General features: G+C 38.6%; 1 protein-coding gene across 1 annotated transcript in view; it reads left to right on the top strand.

The window, feature by feature from the left end:
* Positions 1-9,141: 9,141 nt before the first annotated feature.
* LOC124795228 (flap endonuclease GEN) overlaps positions 9,142-17,806 on the top strand; it is a 30,263-nt gene continuing 21,598 nt past the window's right edge. Inside the window, exons 1-3 of the mRNA XM_047259150.1 lie at positions 9,142-9,496; positions 9,627-9,831; positions 15,671-15,760. Coding sequence (XP_047115106.1) covers positions 9,339-9,496; positions 9,627-9,831; positions 15,671-15,760 — 453 coding nt within the window. The 5' untranslated portion in view covers positions 9,142-9,338. The remainder of the gene's footprint in view (positions 9,497-9,626; positions 9,832-15,670; positions 15,761-17,806) is intronic.

The raw sequence follows: 17,806 nt of genomic DNA, 5'->3' as shown, positions 1-17,806 counted from the left end.
AATACTAGTGTACATGTCAACAGTGCCATCTAGTGGTCATTCGTAAAAATGTACCTGTTGGTATTAATATATATATTTACGACTGTAATTGCAATTAGGTTTCTTATTTTATTATAGCATTTGTTATTCTTTTACACTAATAGTTTTAATTTTTTCTTCTATTTCTAAATTTTGTGGTAGGTTGTATATTTTATATAGGGCATGTCGGATACAATTATACAAAACTGCTAAGGGTAAATCCAGTGAGACAGTACCTACTGCCTTAGTGGTGCTGCCAACAACAGCTCAAGATGATAGCTCTCACAGATCTACCTGTTGTACAGAGAAATGCCATTGTCAGAAAATAGTTGTGAAATACATAAACAGTTACTGAATATCGTCTTTTGAAGAGAAGATTAGTACTTGACTCTCAGTACAATAAAATGGGATATAATGCCTATTAACTGCTGAAATGTTGTTCAACTGCAGTATTTGTGGTAAGTGAGAGTCCATCACAGTTGTGATATACACAGGTAGTATCACCCACAGCAGTGTTGGCTAGAACGGTAAAACAAATCTAATGTTCATAAATAAAAGTTCTGGGCTGGAATCCTTAGAATGCATTTTTATAAAGTGTAAATTTCAGGGAGTTTCTACTGGATAAAAGGCACTTGTAGGCCTTGTGGCGGACAGTTTTGTTGCCAACAGCGTTTCCATCCATCGATGGCATTGAATTCATTTGCAGTGAGGTTCCTGGCTGTGATAAGAATCGGAAGTCTTGATCTTAAGCTTTTTTCACTTCACAGGGAATGGTTCATTCAATTCTGGAAGGCTGCATATTCTCATAATTGCGCACTCCTCCATCTGATACCAAGAAGAGGAGTGTGATTGAAGATAGGTGATCAGTATGTGGGAGTAGCTCATACTGAACCAATAAAAATGCACATGGCTTCATTAAGTTACATGTCTATCTTTTCCATGAATGTATTGTTAAGTCAGACAGACAAACGACACTCTATTGTGGACTATATCAACCTGAGGGCTGATACTCAAAGAGTGTTTGCTGACGATCCACAGCTGGTGCTTCAGAGTTTATGGAGAATGTTATTTATGATTTAGTGCTTAGCAGTTGTTAGTAACAAGTGCTCCTTAAAATAAATTATCCCAAGGTATTTTGTATGCAAGTTTGAAGTTTGTTTCTGTCAAAACAGACGTCAAGGGCTCTGTGTGCCATTTAGTGGACAAATGAAAACATGCATCTTCTGTTTCATCTGATTAGGCTACAACCTCCATTTATGGAAATATTGGTTTAACACGTTTGTATCAGAAGTTACGATTTCTTCATTTGTTTTGGAGGTTTTGTGCTGGGTAACTATTGCCCAGTCATCTGCATAGTCAAACTTTCTGGACGTTGGAGGATTATCAGATACATATAAGTCAAACAAGAGAGGAGTGAGGTTAAATCCTTGTGCTAACACATTACTCACTGCTTTTGCACAGGCTAATTTCTTTCCCTTTGGTACAGTAAATGTCCTTATAGTTAGCATGTTGTCAATTAGTTTTGCTAGCGTGTTGTCAGTTAGCTTTCTTGTCTGTCTGTGTGGAATAAGTAATAATAATTGATAAAGCAGCCCATGCCTCCAAACTGTCTCATATGCTGCACTAAAATCAACGACAATCACTGATGATTTATGGTTCAACAAACATTGTTGATGATAAGTCTTGATCAGTGCAGCTCTGTCCTGGTCGGAATCCAGCCTGCTCAACAGGAATGTGCTGAAAGATCCATGGACTAATCTGATTGTATATAATTCTTTCAAGGAACTGATAAATAGTGCTCAATAGTCCGATTGGGGGACAGTTCTTCAGTTGGTATGATGACTTGCCAGGTTTGGGTATTGCTATGATTTTTTATTGCTTCAATTTTTGGAAAGTTGAACCAGATATCGTACCGTCAGAGAAAAAAATCAGCCAGCCATCTTTTTACATAGTTCCGACAATGCAGAAGAAATTCAGGATGGTTTCCATCAGTTCCTGGTACCTTTCCCGGTTTTAAAGTTTTAAGAGCAGCAGAAATTTCAGCTACAGAGAAAGTTCTTGAAAACTGGAACTGTTCATTAGTGGTCTTTTTTAACTATGTAAATTTGCGTCTGATGTAACTTATATCAGTTTTATCACTTGGTGCTCAGGATATAGACAATAAATGTGACAGAAATCTATTAGCTGATGTATGAGTGTTGTCCCTTACTTTTATTTTGTTTACACCCAACTTATTCGATAATGACCATGCTTCTTTACCTGATGTTTGAAATTTGACTCAGCAGTCTCTGTCCACTTAGCATGTCTGTCTTTGAGATTATGGAGTAGGTTATTATTGGATCACCACGTTTTAGAAATCTATCACAATGTTTCTCACTAGTTTCAGTCCAACCAGTAACACTTACCTTGTGTTAGTCTCTAGGGATTGCCTTGTTTGCTGCACTTGTCATAGCTCCAACTGGCGTCTCATTGTTATTTACTTTTGGGGAAATTAAACCAAGACTTTTGCCAAGGTTTTTAGCAAATACGTCACACTTTGCTTTTCTAAAGGTAAGGTCATGGAAAAGGTGATACTAGGGGGACACTTGTGACAACTTCAATCAAGACTGGGTAGTGTTGGCTGTGATGAGTGTTCTAACAGAAACCAGAAACTCTGCAGAGGAAATTTATTCTCATTAGTTGTTACAATGCATAGATCGAGATTACACTCCTGCCTCCATGCTGCTGATACAGATTTGCTTTATCCTTTACATTAAACACCAAATATAAGTTATTGTCTTCTATCAGTTTACAATGACTTCACCATTTCATCATTTTATTATACTTGCATAAGTATGGTCACTCTTAAAATCTCTGAGATATATGGTGGGATGCTGAACTGTGGAGGCCAAGAGATAGATGGAGGTTTGTACAACATTAATTACTGTTGTTCTCCAATTTGTACTGGATTTGTATTGGATGTCATTGAGATCAGGTCAGAGCAAAGATGTGAACTCTTGATTGATGATTGGACATAAGTTGCCAGTTCATATGTATGATGGTAAATTGCGCCGTCTAAGTCAAAGCCAAGAATTTTTCCTCTCTGCTTCATTTGATCCCCATTTGAGTATGAGTTTCTTGAACAGCAACAATGTCCACATTATATTTTGATAAAATCTCCTGTAAGACTGAGCATTTTGATTCACTTTTGCCTTCAATATTGATTTGACAGGTCTTGATAAGAGAACCAAAGCTTATAGCTGGAGGGTCCTGGAACAAACCATATGAGTCCATGGTAATTTCTTGATAAATTCATTTTAGCCAGGAGATCTTTGAGATTATCTAACTGCCTGCTTCTTGGCCCTAGACATTTGCCTCAAAGTTCCTGTTCTTTAGCTGTATGCAGAGGATACGTGTTACTTAAGGAATGTCGTGGATGTGAACAATTATTATCCCCCATATTTGTGATAAAAAGGTAGATATGACCAGTTTGAGAATTTGGGAGGAGTAGTGGTGAAACACTATTAGAAAAGTAATCATCATTAGTAAAAAATAACCATCACCAATTTGAGGATATTAACGTTGAGATTGGGAAGAGTAGTGGTGAAATATTTTTTGGAAAAATAATCACCATGGTACAAAGAGCTACAAAATTAGTGGAAAGTTCTAAAAAGTCAGAAAATTGGATAATAAATTCTTCATTACTCAGGCAGAAACTGGGATCATTTAATTTATGTGAGTAAGACTTGACGAAAGAATGGCTCAAATGAATAGTTGATACCGTTCTACAGGAATAATTCATAGTAGGATAGTTGAAATGTCAGAAATCACAGTCGATGAAAGACAATATCATAGCACTTCTTAAGAAATGATACCTACTATGCAAAATATAAAAAGTAAATCAAGAAACAGAGATAAGCAGACATTACTTAAAGTACTATTAGAGATGAGAAGGATAATGCCATAAGACATCATTAGCTGCAGTGGGATTATCCTATTGCATGATCCCTCTCAAAACTCTAAAAGGTTAGTCATACATGAAGACCATGATTGGCACAAAATTTAATGCTTAGCACACTTAGACACTTGTTGATATAGACTCAAAGACCACAACAGCAACATGAAATCTGAAATGTTGAACAGACTTAAATTGCTCCTTCACAGACAAGAAATATGGAATATTGCCATCACTCAACCTCTGTCCAGTCTGCCTCCATAGCACAGCGGTAGCGTTACCACCTACTGTGCAAGGAGGCCCAGGTTCGATTCTTGGAAGGGAACTGCGTGTTGGGTGTCCTTCATCATCATTTCCTCATCATTGACACGCAAGTCGCCGAAGTGGTGTCAACTACAAAGACTTATAATATGTTGGCCAACAAATGCAATATGATCATTTCATTTCATTTGTGCCACTCCAAAGGCGAATAATACAGATATCATGTAGAAATTCAGCAAAAATCACTAAAATTCTATAAGACACCATGGGTCATAGGGGTTCTAATAGATTCCATTCAGAATTCACAAGTATGTTAGCTCCAATTTTAACGTCAGTTTACTGTAAATCCCTTGAGCACAGAACAGTGAACAGTTACAGAAGTTACTGACGAAGAGCATGAGTCACACACATTTACAAAAGAGCTAACAGAACTAATTCACAGAGCTACTGTCCTGTGTCACTTCTTTATATGGTTGAATTCTAGGCTGTATTTTGAGCTAAAACATAGTAACATGCCTGTACTCCACCACTTCACTGTTACTAACTTCATCCAAACTTTGCTTATCCTCTTCCTAATTTTTTCTACGGCATCTTTACTTTCATCTATATATGCATCCAATTTGGCGTTTTGCACCTCAGACTTTTTCCATAGCTTCTCTAATTCAGTACTTTGTACTTTAATTTCCTTTCTTAGATTCTCATTCCCAGTACTATGTAGCAACAAATTTGTCATAATTATATTTTCGAAAGTACCGATATCAAAACTGGATGTAAAAGATGAGCCTACTCTCAGCATTGATCTAGTAGGTTAAAGGAACTCTCCCTGTGCCTGTACTGGCGATCTGTTTGGACCCTTTATAGAGTGTAGACTGTCTCCTGTCTGATGGAGTCCCCAAGAGGCTCTTCACTCATTTGGCGTTTAGGTCAGTGTCTGAGACTTCCATCACTACTTCTCCTAGTAGTATTGTTTCCATTGACAAAGCTATTTCGTTCTTGGACCAGACCTCCCCATTACTCTCTCTTTGGAGTCCCTATTTGCTCCTTCTCCACCTTCACATCTCGGAACAGCTCTTAATTTGAGACTGAGTGTATCCACGCATACCCAAAACAGATAATCAGGCTATAACCTAAACTCAGATGAAATACTAAATTTTTTGTATTCAATTCTCGTGATTGGGTATACAAATCGACATTAGCAACAGTTTCTGCCTCAATACCACGCATTTGGGAGTTGGGCATTCTACCACAGAGCCACACAGCCCATCAAAACATTGTCAACTTGCTTTCTGGTGCTAAACGACTTCAGGAAAATTAAAAGTAGATTTTGTTGGGAATTATTGAGTGTTGCATTGCACTACATTAGGTAACTGATAATTGATTCTGAACTTCACTTAACATGTATACAAAAAATTCATAACTCCATTTATCGTGTGGTCTCTTTGTCAGTTTCCAACTTGTGATAAAAAATATATGATTCAGTTCAAGACATAAACTTGATATTGCGTCAGATAATAAACAAATATAACCTAACAAGAGCAAACTTACAGAGGCATTGAGAACTTTTCAAGATAAGTGGACTGTTAACTCTTTTTTGTGCAATATAAAACAACTTCTGTAAAGTTTGGAAGGTAGGAGACGAGATACTGGCAGAAGTAAAGCTGTGGGTACCGGGCGTGAGTCGTGCTTCGGTAGCTCAGTTGGTAGAGCACTTGGCCGCGAAAGGCAAAGGTCCCGAGTTCGAGTCTCGGTCGGGCACACAGTTTTAATCTGCCAGGAAGTTTCATATCAGCGCACCCTCCGCTGCAGAGTGAAAATCTCATTCTGGAAACATCCCCCAGGCTGTGGATAAGCCATGTCTCCGCTATATCCTTTCTTTCAGGAGTACTAGTTCTGCAAGGTTCGCAGAAGAACTTCTGTAAAGTCTGGTAGGTAGGAGACGAGATACTGGCAGAAGTAAAGCTTTGGGTACCGGGCGTGATTCGTGCTTTGGTAGCTCAGTTGGTAGAGCACTTGGCCACGAAAGGCAAAGGTTCGAGTTCGAGTCTCGGTCGGGCACACAGTTTTAATCTGCCAGGAAGTTTCATATCAGCGCACACTCTGCTGCAGAGTGAAAATCTCATTCTGAAAACCCATATGTCTGATGTGCGATGAATCTATCTCGGTTCCAAAAGAATACAATCAAATGGCATCACTAAACTAAATATACAGTTATGTTTGATAAGTACAAGGAACAGCTTTGACAAGACCCAGTAAATGATTTAAGAGAAGGAAACTTTCTGCTCAACAGCAGATATTTATAACGACGAATTCAGAGTCAATATGCTATGTGAAAGCGAGTTATGCCGCAGCTCTAATTCTGGGAAAAAGGTCAGAGCCATATTCAGATGGCAAAATGGTTACAGAATGCTTAGAGACCATCATTGAAACTGTGTGTTCAGAAAAGAAAAAGGAGTTCTCAAAAATAAGCCTGTCTTATCAAACTATTACTACATGTATGGATGACATTGGAAGACAAATTACAGATAATTTAAAAAATCGCACATCTGAGTTTATATTTTATTCTCTGACTTTGGATGAATGTACAAGTAGGGTGGATACCGCCCAAGCAGTGATTGATATCAGAGGTTTTGATGCCCATTTCAATAATTCAGAAGAATTAGCAGCAGTGTACCCACTTAAGGATACCAATAAGTCACGATATTTGTTGGAAGCTGTTATATCGACATTAAGTCGCGTTTTGTTAAAACTTAACAACCTATTGCGGCTATTTAAAAACAAGGACTGCAAAGTTGGCAATACGTCAATTCTAAATTTTCATTCCATTAGTCATCAAGAGAATTTATGTGCCAAGTCCCTCAAAATGGACCATGTCATGAAGGTAGTTATCAAAACAGATAACTTTATTAGGTCGAAATCACTGAATCAGCGTCAGTTCCAGGAATTTCCGAAATCTTTGTATTCAGAGCATTATAACATTTCGTATTATACAGAAGTAAAATGGCTCACCCGCGATAAAATGTTGAAAAGAGTGTTTGATTTGAAGCAAGAAATACAATCATTCTTTGAAAGCAAGTAAAAGAAACTACTGGAGTTCGAAGATAAAAAATGGCTTTCTGACTTTGTGTTCTTGGTCGATATAACTAGCCACCTAAATTATGTTAATATTCGACTAGAAGGAACACATCGGATGATTAATGTCACGCATGATCTTATTTCTGCATTCCAAATGAAGCTTGGGCCTTGGCAACAACAGTTATGAACAAAAAACCTCACACATTTTCCTACACAGTCAAAGCGAAGGACATCACACAGGTGGCAGCGATTAAATACGCTTCTTTGATATCTGATTTGAAATACCAATTTGAAAACCGATTTCAAGATTTTAGGAAACATAATCTGCTTTTTTCTGTATATGCTGTGCCATTCTCCATAAACATGAGTTCATTACCAGGACATTTACAAATGGAATGCTGTGAAACGCAATGTGATGCACAGTTAAAAGAGAAATTTAATCAGGTTGGTTTGGAAGAGTTCTATAAAACATATTTGGACAAGAAGAAATATCCAGCGTTTTACGACATACTTTAAAATGATTTCATTATTTGGAAATACTTACATGCATGAACAGCTATATAGTCAGAGGAATTACATCTAATTACAAATGAGAACACGAATTACTGATGTTCAGCCGGAAAATTCTTTGCGTGTAGCAACAACTTCAGTTGACATTAACATTGACTCACTTAGTTCAGTCAGCCAATGCCAGATATCCCACTAGCATTGTATTTCATTAAATTGCATACTAAATCTTCTTTCCTCAGATTTGTTTCATTTTCTTTAAAAAATATATTAATATTTCTTGCTTGTTTTGGCTCACAAACAGAAATTGGTTATGCGGCCGCTGGGAAATCCTCTCTCAAATATTTAGCCCACCTGCCGAAAAGGTTAACAACCCCTGATGTACATAGTCTGTTTATCTTACCTATTGTTTTTCTTTTCCTGCATAATAAATAACGTCATGGACGATTTTATATCTTTGTTTCAATAGACCTAACTTTTTGACTTAAAAAAATGTTATTCAATGAGAATTGCTTCATAAATTTATGTTCTTATCTATACGCAGTGTATGTTCAGCTCTGTTCAATTATTGTAAAATCTAATTCAGTTTTCGCTTTCTGACATTTGGCCTCTCTTATATAAGAACAAGCAATTAAAGAAATATCCAAGTTGTCATGAAACATTTGCAAATTTTCACGAAAACAAATTAAAATAATAATATATAGTCTCAGAAGATGCAAAAGCAAAAAATGGGGTACAATGACGTAAGTGAGAGCGGCGAAAATAGATTAACTTTCGATGTTAGCAGACGATGACACAGCCCCATCACTAGCGTCGACGTAAAAATTTTCTTGCCCAAAAACATTGACGGTGACATGAAGTTACTTTATCATGAGTTGTCGCATTCACCAACATTGATTTTTTCAACAGAAAAATTTTATTATTGAAAATGGGTTTGACATATAGGTACGGTACCGTTTGTGGGGTGGCTCATTCAATTTTGGTAGACCTTCCCTCAGAGTATGAACAAAATCAGTCGTTCTGACATCTACAATTACATACTTCACAGTCCATGCCCCTGTCGTATTTTCGAGTCATGCATTTAGTCTGGCGAAATTACTTACATACAATCCTTTAGACTCAGACGTATCTTGATTTAAATTACAAGTAAATTTACTGGCACATAGCGTCCCTAAAATTAAAATCTCTCTAGTTCTTACGGTACGAAACAAATGAATAACATTTATTTATTCACCAGAAACTATGTATTCTCCTTAGTTATAAGCCAAACGCTTGATGCGACAGGAAAACTGTTTGCAGTGTTATGTTGCCTACAGTGTTGTTTTCAAACATGAGAGGTTATTTTGAAATCGGTTGCAAGTGTCAGTAGCGGATTATAGCGTGCGAAGTCGATGATTTGAAAGAGAATATGTGTAGTGCATGCTCAGTAAATTAATGAGTACTTTTTTTTATTTATTTTTTTGCAGTAGTAATCTTGTAACAGATGTGATTATACAAATAATATCCACTGCCATTCTTTGGAAGCTTTTGAATATTTTTTTGTAAAATGGGCGTTGCGGAACTGTGGCATCTCCTGAATCCCATACGCGAAAGGAAAACTTTATGGGAGTTACAAAATAAAACTGTTGCAGTTGATTTGAGTTGCTGGGTCTGCGACACGAAAAACATCCAGGAATTTTGCCCACAAAAACGTTTGTATCTGAGGTACGACAGTATTTTATTCCTCCGTTGTTTCGTGCTGTATTTGTCATATTTCTTCATTTTATTTTCTCTCTGTAATATACGCTTCTGTGAAATTAAGTGGCGGTGTTTATGTTAACGTTTTTATTTTTAGGAATCTCTTCTTTCGTACAAGCTGCCTGTTGCTTATGGGCGTCAAGCCTGTGTTTGTACTTGAGGGCCAAGCTCCAGCTATAAAGAAGTATACAATGGCTCGCAGGGTGGCGAATATTCATGGTCATACGAAAGGAGAAGCGTCTCAGCAAAGTCAACGGCGACGGAGTGGCAAACGGTCACACTTTCAGGGTGTGCTGAAACATGTGAGCTTGCAGTAAAATACGAGTAATTTCTGTGTCATTTTACATTCGTTAGCCAGTTGCAAAGCTTCTCTCTAGTATCCAGATGTGTAACACTTCTGCCATCATAAGTAGTCCACATCAGAATAATTTCGTAGATGACTTTCAGAAATAATAGATGAGAGAAAAAAAAGGGGGGGGGGCACAAACCACCAGGGCCTGATAATTGGGATTTAACCATTATTTACTGCACAGTTTTTGTTATTAGCTTGGTACAATAATTCATTTTTAGTAAACTGCTTGCACATGAGAAATTGGACAAGCAGTGGGCAATACAACTGGTTTATACTTATGACAGTTAAGAAATAAGACTAAAAGTTGAAGACATAAGTAATAATATAAATACACTATAAAGTGAACACGGTACAAAGTGGTGGTATGGTTAAGTATATTTTCTAACAATATTGTGAAAGCGAAGGTTGCTACTCACCATATAGCAGAGATGCTGAGTCGCAGATAGACACAACAAAAAGACTCATAAATATAGCTTTTGGATAGTAAGACCTTTGTCAAAATTAGACTAGAAATGGAACACACACACACGACTGCAGTCTTAGGCAACTGAGGCCATATTGCACGTATTTTCTACTTATTACAATTCTTTTCATTTGCCTGCTTTGACCCATGACATAAGTGTTGTGTGACATGGTTGTGTTGTATTTTTGTGTCAGATCATGTTTGTAGATGGTGTGTTGTAGTATTTGGTGGCATTCTCATTTGCTGGATGTTAGTGTGTCAAAGTTGTTTGTTAGGTATATTGCATTGAAAGTTGAGTGTGTCAGGTTGTTTCTGGACAAGTTTGTACCAGTTTTATGGTGGCTGAGTGTGGGTAGTTTTGTTTTGTTTTTTAAGTGTGTGTTGGGGGGAGAGAGAGGAATGCTGATGGACAATAGAATTGAGTTCGTTGGTTTTTGGTACTTCTGGCTTTGTTTTAGTTGCCATATATGTCAGGTAAAATTTGGAGCTTCAGACTTTGGAGTTGTGGGTGGGATCATGGTATTGACAGTTTCGCGTGAGGTCAAGTAAAATTTTTGATTCTGAATTTTTGAGTTTTGTGTGGGTTGCTGCTCTTCGTTTCAGCTATATTAGTCAAGTGACATTTACAGTTCCAATGGTTTTTGTGTTTGTATTTTTGACTGTATTGAATTTTGAGTTTTGGGTCAATATTTGTTTGGGAATGGTGGTGTTATTCTTATTTAATATTTAGTCTGTCCCCGCTGAAAACCCCTTACTTCCTGTGGTTGCCCCTTTAGTTTCATTCTTTTGTTGGTGTTAAATATTCGGGTCAATGGAAGCGTCCGATTCCACCTGTTGGTTTTGACCCGTGACGTTAGGCTGTTGTGGTGTGTGACGTCACGACGGTGCGAAGTTTAGTTCGTGACTGTTGCGTGTTTGTAGGTGTAGTGTTGATGCGGTCAGTGGTGCTCTCTGGTGGTGCGTTTGTGGGTTGCGTGATGTGTTGCGTTGTAGATTTAGTTTGCACTTGTGGTGTCTCTGTAGGTGGCGTTTTGTTGTGGTCGGTGGTGCTCTCTGGTGGTGTTTGTGGGTTGCGTGTTAAGTGCCGTATTAAGTTCATTTGAGTTGTACATGTTGATGGATTTTGTTGTGGTGCTGACTGTTTGTCTAGTGGAATATTTTGCAGTGGCTTGACGGTTTAATTTTTATTGTTGCTAAGTTATTGTAGTGTCTTTTTCAGTTGGTCGTGTGTGAATTCTATAGATAATTATTGTTATCTCTCTGTTACTTATGGATATGACACAGAAGATAAACAGTTTCCGTTTGTGGGGGCTTATGTGTGACAGTGTGTTGTCATTTATAAAGTTCTTGCAGCTGTTTGGTCTCTTGGCGAAAGTGGTGAGGTGTTCGGTGTGTGGAGAATACATGAGGTTTACCGAAGGTCTGACGTTCCGGACCATGGACGGCTACATATGGAGATGTTGTAGGGATAACCTAATGCGCTCTATACGGCGAGGTTCCTGGTTCGAGAAGTCTAGGTTGGGCATGCGTGAAATTGTTTTGATGAGTTATCATTTTTTTTAATCAATCCTCTCACAGTTTTAGTGCTCATGAGGTGGTGTTAGTGAGAGGACAGTGCTTGAATGGTATTCCTTTCGTCGTGAGGTTTGTTCTGAATACAGGGTTATTACAAATGATTGAAGCGATTTCACAGCTCTACAATAACTTTATTATTTAAGATATTTTCACAATGCTTTGCCCACACATACAAAAACTCAAAAAGTTTTTTTAGGCATTCACAAATGTTCGATATATGCCCCTTTAGTGATTCGGCAGACATCAAGCCGATAATCAAGTTCCTCCCACACTCGGCGCACCATGTCCCCATCATTGAGTTCGAAAGCATCGTTGATGCGAGCTTGCAGTTCTGGCTCGTTTCTTGGTAGAGGAGGTTTAAACACTGAATCTTTCACATAACCCCACAGAAAGAAATTGCATGGGGTTAAGTCGGGAGAGCGTGGAGGCCATGACATGAATTGCTGATCATGATCTCCACCACGACCGATCCATCGGTTTTCCAATCTCCTGTTTAAGAAATGCCGAACATCATGATGGAAGTGCGGTGGAGCACCATCCTGTTGAAAGATGAAGTCAGCGCTGTCGGTCTCCAGTTGTGGCATGAGCCAATTTTCCAGTATGTCCGGATACACGTGTCCTGTAACGTTTTTTTTTTTTTTTTTTTTCGCAGAAGAAAAAGGGGCCATAAACTTTAAACCGTGAGATTGCACAAAACACGTTAACTTTTGGTGAATTGCGAATTTGCTGCACGAATTCGTGAGGATTCTCTACCGCCCAGATCCGCACATTGTGTCTGTTCACTTCGCCATTAAGAAAAAATGTTGCTTCATCACTGAAAACAAGTTTCACACTGAATGCATCCTCTTCCATGAGCTGTTGCAACCACACCGAAAATTCAAAGCGTTTGACTTTGTCATCAGGTGTCAGGGCTTGTAGCAATTGTAAACAGTAAGGCTTCTGCTTTAGCCTTTTCCGTAAGATTTTCCAAACCGTCGGCTGTGGTACGTTTAGCTCCCTGCTTGCTTTATTCGTCGACTTCCGCGGGCTACGCGTGAAACTTGCCCGCACGCGTTCAACAGTTTCTTCGCTCACTGCAGGCCGACACGTTGATTTCCCCTTACAGAGGCATCCAGAAGCTTTAAACTGCGCATACCATCACCGAATGGAGTTAGCAGTTGGTTGATCTTTGTTGAACTTCGTCCTGAAGTGTCATTGCACTGTTAAGACTGACTGATGTGAATGCATTTCAAGCACGACATACACTTTCTTGGCTCCTGTCGCCATTTTGTCTCACTGCGCTCTCGAGCGCTCTGGCAGCAGAAACCTGAAGTGCGGCTTCAGCCGAACAAAACTTTGAGGTTTTTCTACGTATCTGTAGTGTGTCGTGACCATATGTCAATGAATGGAGCTACAGTGAATTTATGAAATCGCTTCAATCATTTGTAATAGCCCTGTATATTAAATACAGGGGTAAGTTGGGTGGGCCTGGGGTTGTAGAGGTTGATGAGTCGCAGTTTGGGAGGAGAAAGTATGCGAGGGGCAAGTGTTCAGAATGTGTTTCTAGCTTTGTTGAGGGTCGTACGAAAAGGGAGTTAGTGGGTTTGATTGAGGAGTATGTAGAACTGGGTAGCACTATAGTTTCGGACGTGTTTTCTTCTTATGGGGGGTTTGGTCACCAGGGGTACCAGCATTTAGTAGTTAACCACAGTGTCGAGTTTAAGAATTATGAGAGTGGTGCCTATACTAATACTGTAGATGGGTTTGGGGGGCTGTTAAGTCTGTTATTGGGAGGGGGAAGAGGTGTTCTTCTAACCTTCAGGTTCATTTAGATGAGTACTGTTGGTGGGAGAGTCCCTCAGGGTTTTTTTAAGGGCTGTCAGTAAGATGTATAGGCCGAAGGTTGTGGGTTAGTTAGGTTTGGGGGAGGGGGGGGGGGGTAGGTTTGGGGAGGTAGGTTTCTTTTTGATTTTGTTGTGGAGGATTTGTTTTGTTGTTGTTGTTCTTTAGTTGTAGGGTGTGATTCTGGTTTTTTGTTTTAGGTTTGAATGGAAGTGTTAGATTCCAATGTGTGGTTGTAGCTGTGGGTGGTTTGGTATTGTAAGTTGCTGTTGACCTATATAGGTCAAGGGAAGTGAACGATTCCAATTTGGCTCTTGTGGGTGGTTTTTTTTTTTTTTAGGTAACAACTATTGTGGAGGTGGTGCTAGTTTTGGGTTTTATGATTTGGTATCTGTAGTTTCTGTTCACATATATGGGTCAAGGGAAGTGATCATTGTTTTTAGTTGATTTTGGGAAGGTCGTGGTTGTTTTATTGTTTTTCTCATTTTGTTTAGTGGCGTGTGTTTATTTTTAGTTTGTCCCCACCCAAAAACCCCCAATTTCCCCCGCTAGTTCCTTTAGTTTCATTATATTTTTTGATGAATATGTGTTCGATCGTTTTTTGATCTATATACGTTTGTTGTGATGTGTATGTAATGACATCATAGGCACGATATGGTAGTTGTTGTGAATGGTCATTTCAGCCATATTGGTGACATGAGTCAAAGCAGACGGGTGGAATCGGACACTTCCGTTATCACAAATATTTTGCATGTTATTTATGTTTGTTCGCAGGTGTAATGAGTTACATCCTAGTTGCCATGTTGTAAATGCTTGAAATAGGGCTGTCCGCCATTTTGATGATGTAATGGGTCAGAGGGGGATGGGTGGAATCGTAAATTTCTGTTTTGCCAGGGTCTCCCTCTCTTAAAGCCCTTCTGAATATGAAAACCTGAAAATTTCTATCTCTCACATGATTAAAAAAATCAAACAAACAAATAATCTAGAAAATAAACAAGATAATACAAGTTTAGTATATCGTGAAGATTAGACTTTGGAATATGTCACATACCAGTAATTTTATTTTACTTCCCAATTTAGAAATATAAATTACATAATTATAATACAGTGTAATAACATTAAAAATAATTTATATAAAGTGACAGTCACAGTTAATGTAAATTGAATCATCTTAGTATACATTTTATGCTACAAAATCATTCTTGCAAAGAAAATAAAAAAAGTATTTACATATGCTTGTTGCTGCCTGTATCTAAATGTTAGAACTAGATTAAAACACATTTTGTGGTGACAGTTAATTTGGTTGTAGGCAGAACTGTTGCTGGTGATTTTGGGCAGTGCTTTGCTAACTTCATGTCATTTTCTTTTTCATATATTTAGTTGCTACCAGCATTTTAGTTTGATTGTGGTGTTATGCTAATGTACAGCTTGTCTACGATGACTTGATAATTTCACTGGTTCTGCTGTAAGTGGAGAAAACAAGCAGTAGTCAATAAAATTTTAAGAATGTCTTTTCCGACACATACTGCATGAAGTGTGATAATGTGTGTTTATTAATAAAGTTATGTACTTCATGCAGATTTTGTTTATGCATTATTCTTTTTCATTGTTTTCAAAAACTACCAAAAAAATGCCTTCAGGAAGTTCACAACAATTTCTTACAACACCCTTGTACAAACCAACCTAGTGCTCTGCCTCTTATTACTTAAGTGTTGACAGTTCCCTCCTTTTTATTCATTAATTTGATAAACATAGAACTGTTATTCAGTAATTGTAATATGGAGTAGGAGACTGCACAACATATTTCAATTGGCTCTGCACTACAGCAGAGAACTACAAAAAAGTTGTAAACATAATAGCATTTAATAAATGTACTTACCTATTTTTGTAGTGAGTTGTATATGTATGGTATGTAGTCTGTCTGTTACAGTGTGAGGAACTTCTTACAATTATGGGACTGACTTGCATTCGAAGTAAAGGAGAAGCTGAAGCTATGTGTGCCCACCTCAATGAAATTGGGGTAAGCAGGAATTATTTTTAATAAATGTATCTTATAAAAAAAGTACAGCAGGTACATTCAGTATCTTTTCCTAAACTACTGAATCAATTTCAACCAAATGTTCTGCATAAATCACTTACTGTCTGCAAGGAAAGACTGTGTGGGTGTAACAACCTCCTACCTCCCGCAAGGTGAGTGCACTATCCGAAAATTACCTCGAGCAATTAAACAGAGAACCGACTCGTGGAGATAACATCTTGGACCTACTGATAACAAACAGACCCGAACTTTTCGAATCTGTATGTACAGAACAGGGAATCAGTGATCATAAGGCCGTTGCAGCATCCCTGAATATGGAAGTTAATAGGAATATAAAAAAAGGGAGGAAGGTTTATCTGTTTAGCAAGAGTAATAGAAGGCAGATTTCAGACTACCTAACAGATCAAAACGAAAATTTCTGTTCCGACACTGACAATGTTGAGTGTTTATGGAAAAAGTTCAAGGCAATCGTAAAATGCGTTTTAGACAGGTACGTGCCGAGTAAAACTGTGAGGGACGGGAAAAACCCACCGTGGTACAACAACAAAGTTAGGAAACTACTGCGAAAGCAAAGAGAGCTCCACTCCAAGTTTAAACGCAGCCAAAACCTCTCAGACAAACTGAAGCTAAACGATGTCAAAGTTAGCGTAAGGAGGGCTATGCGTGAAGCGTTCATTGAATTCGAAAGTAAAATTCTATGTACCGACTTGACAGAAAATCCTAGGAAGTTCTGGTCTTACGTTAAATCAGTAAGTGGCTCGAAACAGCATATCCAGACACTACGGGATGATGATGGCATTGAAACAGAGGATGACACGCGTAAAGCTGAAATACTAAACACCTTTTTCCAAAGCTGTTTCACAGAGGAAGACCGCACTGCAGTTCCTTCTCTAAATCCTCGCACAAACGAAAAAATGGCTGACATCGAAATAAGTGTCCAAGGAATAGAAAAGCAACTGGAATCACTCAATAGAGGAAAGTCCACTGGACCTGACGGGATACCAATTCGATTCTACACAGAGTACGCGAAAGAACTTGCCCCCCTTCTAACAGCCGTGTACCGCAAGTCTCTAGAGGAACGGAGGGTTCCAAATGATTGGAAAAGAGCACAGATAGTCCCAGTCTTCAAGAAGGGTCGTCGAGCAGATGCGCAAAACTATAGACCTATATCTCTTACGTCGATCTCTTGTAGAATTTTAGAACATGTTTTTTTGCTCGCGTATCATGTCATTTCTGGAAACCCAGAATCTACTATGTAGGAATCAACATGGATTCCGGAAACAGCGATCGTGTGAGACCCAACTCGCCTTATTTGTTCATGAGACCCAGAAAATATTAGATACAGGCTCCCAGGTAGATGCTATTTTTCTTGACTTCCGGAAGGCGTTCGATACAGTTCCGCACTGTCGCCTGATAAACAAAGTAAGAGCCTACGGAATATCAGACCAGCTGTGTGGCTGGATTGAAGAGTTTTTAGCAAACAGAACACAGCATGTTGTTATCAATGGAGAGACGTCTACAGACGTTAAAGTAACCTCTGGCGTGCCACAGGGGAGTGTTATGGGACCATTGCTTTTCACAATATATATAAATGACTTAGTAGATAGTGTCGGAAGTTCCATGCGGCTTTTCGCGGATGATGCTGTAGTATACAGAGAAGTTGCTGCATTAGAAAATTGTAGCGAAATACAGGAAGATCTGCAGCGGATAGGCACTTGGTGCAGGGAGTGGCAACTGACCCTTAACATAGACAAATGTAATATATTGCGAATACATAGAAAGAAGGATCCTTTATTGTATGATTATATGATAGCGGAACAAACACTGGTAGCAGTTACTTCTGTAAAATATCTGGGAGTATGCGTACGGAACGATTTGAAGTGGAATGATCATATAAAACTAATTGTTGGTAAGGCGGGTACCAGGTTGAGATTCATTGGGAGAGTGCTTAGAAAATGTAGTCCATCAACAAAGGAGGTGGCTTACAAAACACTCGTTCGACCTATACTTGAGTGTTGCTCATCAGTG

This window comes from Schistocerca piceifrons, chromosome 4 (genome assembly GCF_021461385.2).
Source record: "Schistocerca piceifrons isolate TAMUIC-IGC-003096 chromosome 4, iqSchPice1.1, whole genome shotgun sequence".
In the NCBI taxonomy this organism is placed as follows: Eukaryota; Metazoa; Arthropoda; class Insecta; order Orthoptera; family Acrididae; genus Schistocerca; species Schistocerca piceifrons.
This window is presented reverse-complemented; position numbering and strand designations above follow the sequence as displayed.